This window comes from Hydra vulgaris, chromosome 12 (genome assembly GCF_038396675.1).
Source record: "Hydra vulgaris chromosome 12, alternate assembly HydraT2T_AEP".
NCBI classification, from domain to species: domain Eukaryota; kingdom Metazoa; phylum Cnidaria; class Hydrozoa; order Anthoathecata; family Hydridae; genus Hydra; species Hydra vulgaris.
This window is the reverse complement of record NC_088931.1, coordinates 46,682,243-46,687,615: the sequence shown is the minus strand read 5'-3', so window position 1 is coordinate 46,687,615 and position 5,373 is coordinate 46,682,243. Positions and strand designations below refer to the sequence as shown.

Here is a 5,373-nt window from a genome sequence, read left to right as displayed (position 1 = left end):
CATGGGTCTAATTAACACCTAAATACATGATTTAAAATATCATGGTATTTTTGCAAAAGTTTTCAAATTTTTCTTTCAGGCCCCTGATCAGCCCTGCGCCGTATTTTATAAAAAAAGCAACTTTCAATCCTAAAGTGCAAGGCTTAGCAGTGTACCTATGAGTCTGAAATTTTCCAAGGGTTTTACTAACACCTCAATTCACAATAAAAGAAACCATGGTATGTTCAATTATGACTTTCGTATTTTTTGACGGACCCTAATATATATACATACATACATATATATATATATATATATATATATATATATATATATATATATATATATATATATATATATATACGTATGTATGTATATACATTATATATATATATAATATATATACATACATACACACACACACACACACACACACACACACACACACACACACAGATATATATATATATATATATATATATATATATATATATATATATATATATATATATATATATATATATATATATATATATATATATATATATATATATATATATATATACAGGGACGGTTTAAGGATTTTTTTTGTATATGCGAGATCAAGGTTTGGCGCCCCTTATTATATATAAAACTGTAGTCATTTAAAACTCTAAAAAGTATTTTTAGGATTTAATATTTTTTTAAGTTTTTAAATAATAAGATGAGTATATTTGTACGTGATTGCTCTATGATTCTTAAAAATTAAATGAACAATCAAATATATTTTAGTAGAGTAGGTTATATAAATAAACCAATAGTTTTTCACGACAGTTGTAATAAAAAAATGAAAATACAATGGTATGCGTATCATAAAATGTGTTTATCATAAAACTTATCATAACTTGTGTTTTCCGTAAATTGTGCATACTTTTTAAAATCCCTAGAATACAATACAAACATAATATCCTATTAAATGATTACCGTATATTACTTAAAAACTGAATACATAATTGAAAGCGCCGTAAAATTAAATTTTAAACAAAGAAATTAACAAAAAGATATAATAAAAAATATGTACATATATACATGTTGTCAATAAAACTATCTGATGGAATAGTAAATATCATACTTTTTATGAACAAATAAATAACCCTAACAGTATATTTTTAGGTAGATTAATAATACAAAGTGACATAAAATAATAAACATTGTAAAATAACTTTTATAGACAATTTAAATTGCAAATCTAACATTGTATTGAATAATAATTTAAAAAAGTTGTAAAGCCTTTAACAAACACAATGCTTTTAGAAACTTTTAGAAACAAACTTTTTTTGCCTTAACTTTAGCAAAGTCTTTCAGAAATGAATCAGTTTCAATTGTACTCAGAACCTGGTGTTCAATTGCTAATGTGGCCATCCCACTGAGGCGGTCCTGAGAAAGAGTCGATCGTTGGTAATTTTCAATTTAGAAAAACTTCTTTCTCCACTGGCCACTGATACGGGGAGGGTAAGCAAAATTCTCAGTGCTACATACACGTTGGGAAAGATGTCAATCAAGTTTTTTTGTAATACAGCTATCGTTTGGCAACATTGGAGCTAAAATTACAATTTCACAAAACAGCTCATTCCAATTGATGTCACTCTTGCCATCGGCTGTCAAAATAGATTGCAGGTTTTTGCACTTTTCTTTAATTGCATATGTTTCATACTTGTCTATTTTTTTATACTTATAGACTTATAGAGGAATTCGAAATGTTTGCTGTGATTTTCCATCAGTTCAAATCTTTCTGACAATGAATTAATTGCAGTGTCTAAAACTACAAAAAAGAAATTTACTTTGAAAGACTCTTTTGCCGACTTCACAGGTTCATCTTTGCTTTCATAGGAAAATTGCCTTTTGATCTTTCTTGGCCTAACCACTACTTCATCAGAGAAATTTGGATCTATGTCCAGTTTTTCGGCTAGTTCCTTCGCATCTGTAATAACGTTATTCAGTCCATTTTTTTTGGCAATTCCCATAGCGGTACATTTTCCAAAAGCATCAATCTTTAGAATCTAACGTTGATTCGAAGACAGCGTCATAAATCTCATCAATGTGGTATCGCAAAGGTTCGAGGGCGTCTATCCTGCTCTCCCAACGGGTTTCACTTAAAGGTTTACAGTCAAGTTAGTTACATGATTTGTTAATATATTCCATCTATGGTTTGACCCAGAAAAAAGGTTATAAAGTTCCTGTATATTGTTCAAAAAGTTAACAGCTAAAGTGGAGGAAAGTGCTGCATCATTGACAACAAGGTATAATGAATGGCTTCCACAAGGAACAAAAACAGCTCGTGGGTTAAGGTCAAGGATCCTTTTTTGTACTACTACATTCTTTCCCTTCATATTTGATCCATTATCATAACCTTGGCCACGCATATTTTGTAAAGATAATCCTGTTTTTTGAAAGCTCATCTAACAAGCAAGCTGTCAACCCTTGCCCAGATGTATCTGAGACCTGAACAAATCCTAGAAAATGTTCCCTTACGTTTACTTCTTCACCTGGAATTGCATAGACAAACCGAACTACAAAAGTTATATCTTTTTTGCGACTTACGTCAGGAGTGCAGTCAAGAATTATAGAATAATACAAAGCTTTTTTCAGTTCACACACGATATGCTCTGTAACTTTACAGGAAAGAAGAACAATAAACTTATTTTGAATTTGTTTGCTTAAATAATGCAAGTGAGTTTCTTTGGCAGTTATCCAACGAAGATCTTCAAAAAGAACTGTGTCAAATTTTGAAATGTGTTTAACAAGTTTTAAAAGGTTTCCATTGTTTTCTTTGAAAACTGTTTCACTTATTTTACGAAATGCTAATCCTTGAGTGCCAAGAAATTGCACAATACAAACAAGTCGTTTTAAAACTGCATACCAATGGTCAGTTTCAGCTTGAATCATATTTTGATGTTGGGAATCAATAGTGTTGCCTAATTGAAATCTCATGGCAAGTTCTCGATAAGAAATGGTCGGATTTCCGTGAGAGGTTGATCTTTCATGTGTACGTAAAAAATTTGACATGTTTTGCCAATCAGAATATCCCTCTGTTCCAGAAAAATGTATGTCATCAGTACTAAATAGCTTGCAAAAAAAAAAAAAATACTGAATTTTTAGATATTAAATGCACTAGCCAATCCCTGTCAATGTCTTCTCCATTTGGCAACTTAGTTTTGTAATTGACAACTGTAAACCGTCTGCCTGAACTACTGTCAATAGAAAGTTAATATACTTAACCTGCACTGGTCCTTTTACAACTAGCAATTGACGAATGTCATCTGTGATTCTGGCTGGCCACATTCCGCAGTCTTCAAGCGAGTCCCATGATAGTGACGAAGTGACCGCATTTTCCTCGGCACCAGAGTTCTGAAACAATAACAATGATTATTTTACTAAATGAGGTTTTATACAAAAACAACATTATTTTTAAAGTTAATTTTTAATAGTGGATGAAGGATGATTATTATAAAGGTTTTTAGTTGATTTTTTCCAACTTACATAACCCTACTTTTTTCACTTTTTTAAAATGGCATAGAAATCTTTTGTTTATAAAATTTTTTTAAAGTATTTTTTTATATTTTATCTTTTATTTTTGTATTTTTGTTTGTTTTTTATTTTTACACCAAAAAAAATTAATTTGCTGTATTTATTATTATTTATTTTATTTTGTTTACTAATTTCCAGAATTGTAATATATATTTATATGCATACAAATATACAACTGTATTTTGATTTAGTTTTTTTTAACTCACTTATTTGTGTGAAGAGTTTAATTTGTTGATTTTATTTAGCTTATATATTTTATAAAACTATTGTAAACTATTGTAAACATTTTTAAATAAATAAACACTAACGGGGTGGAAAAGTCCGCTTAAATTCTTTGAAATCTTATACAATTTACACTTGTTTAAGCAATAAACATAAATAAATAGAAAAAAAGAAAAAATAGCTTGGCATTATTTACTTATATTTTTAAAAATATTTTTAAATTTGCGGCAGATTTTTTTAACTAAATTCAAAATAGATTTCGTTTTAGAGGAGTTAGAATTAAAGTTTTTATTTTAAAACAAGACTTGGTACTTTCGAAGACCTTTGACTGTATCTGTATATAACTTTTTATTTCAACAAAATACATATAAACTAGCAAAATTCAAAATCAAGCACAAACCTTCAATGAAGATGGTGAACTTGACGTACTCGTACTTGGTTGGTAATATAAGCGTTCTCTTAGAGAAAAAGATTCAACTGCTTCTACAGGAATGTCTTTTAAAACTTGAGACTGTGGATTTTCTTCTAACATCTTCTGCTCCTAGTGTACAAGTTATTTTATTATTTTTTTTGTTATGACTTATAAATATGGTTGAAAGTACACCCAACACCCAATATCAATAAAATAAGTGTTGCGAAAATAGCACACAATTGTTATTAAGGTTTAAATAGCGGTCTATTATCTCTCTAAATTATAATTATTGTATTTATTAACTAACTTGATAATAATAATAAATGCACTCTTGTATTATTTCTTACCTGAAATTGATGCTGATTATCGTTTACATCTTGTTTTTCTAATATAGAGAAAAATTTACTCAATGCCTGTGCTTGTTTTTTGTCTTCTCTCTCCGTATCTGATTTGCGTTTTCTATAAAAGAAACCCGAATGTTTCTTTTTGTTCGCCATAATAACTCACCCACTTATTTTTTCAAATATTTGACTAACGATTACTTATAGCTGTAATTATTTTTTCATTTAAGTGCTAAGCAAATACTTAGAAATTCAATAGTTTAAAATATAAACTTTGGTGCCCCTAATATGTAAATATACAGTTACAATAAACATTTAACACACAAAAACACAGTTTAAATAAACAATAAACTAACAAACTTATTCTTTCAAACAATCACCTAACTACTACTTTTTGATCTAATTATTTTTTTCATTGAAGTGCTGAGCAAATATTTACAAAATCAATAGTCTAGCATATCAACTTTGGCGCACCTAATATGTAAACAACTCACTACTTATACACATTAAAGACGCCAAATATTATTTTTAACTTTTACTTTTTTAAATCCAAATTTAAAAAAAAAAAACGAAAAAAACGTTAAAAAACGTAAAAAACGTTAACTACGCCAGCGCGGCTGGCGTAGCTAACGTTTGCAAATTTTTTGTCCTAACGTGTGCAAATGTTTTGTCGAATACTGTATATATATATATATATATATATATATATATATATATATATATATATATATATATATATATATATATATATATATATATATATATATATATATATATATATATATATACAGCATCCAGAAATATTCAGAAACATTCAGAAGCATCCAGACGCATCCAGAAGCTTCCAGAAGC

The 5,373-nt window shown here is 28.4% G+C and overlaps 1 protein-coding gene across 1 annotated transcript; it reads right to left on the bottom strand.

Annotated features, from left to right (window-relative positions):
* Window positions 1–779: 779 nt before the first annotated feature.
* LOC136088779 (uncharacterized) lies at window positions 780–4,716 on the bottom strand. Its single transcript, XM_065813466.1, has 3 exons — window positions 4,528–4,716; window positions 4,169–4,309; window positions 780–3,366 (listed from the first exon to the last, which is right to left on the bottom strand). The coding sequence occupies exons 1-3, from the start codon at window positions 4,675–4,677 to the stop codon at window positions 3,130–3,132; spliced, it is 528 nt and encodes a 175-aa protein (XP_065669538.1). The 5' UTR covers window positions 4,678–4,716; the 3' UTR covers window positions 780–3,129.
* Window positions 4,717–5,373: the final 657 nt, after the last annotated feature.

Excerpts from the sequence above, each read along its gene's own strand:
- LOC136088779 (XM_065813466.1), bottom strand. The coding sequence starts at position 4,677 with ATGGCGAACAAAAAGAAACATTCGGGTTTCTTTTATAGAAAACGCAAA. Across the intron at positions 4,310-4,527 it reads ATAATCAGCATCAATTTCAG|GAGCAGAAGATGTTAGAAGA; the intron begins GTAAGAAATAAT and ends CTTGTACACTAG. Across the intron at positions 3,367-4,168 it reads GTTCACCATCTTCATTGAAG|AACTCTGGTGCCGAGGAAAA; the intron begins GTTTGTGCTTGA and ends TTATTGTTTCAG.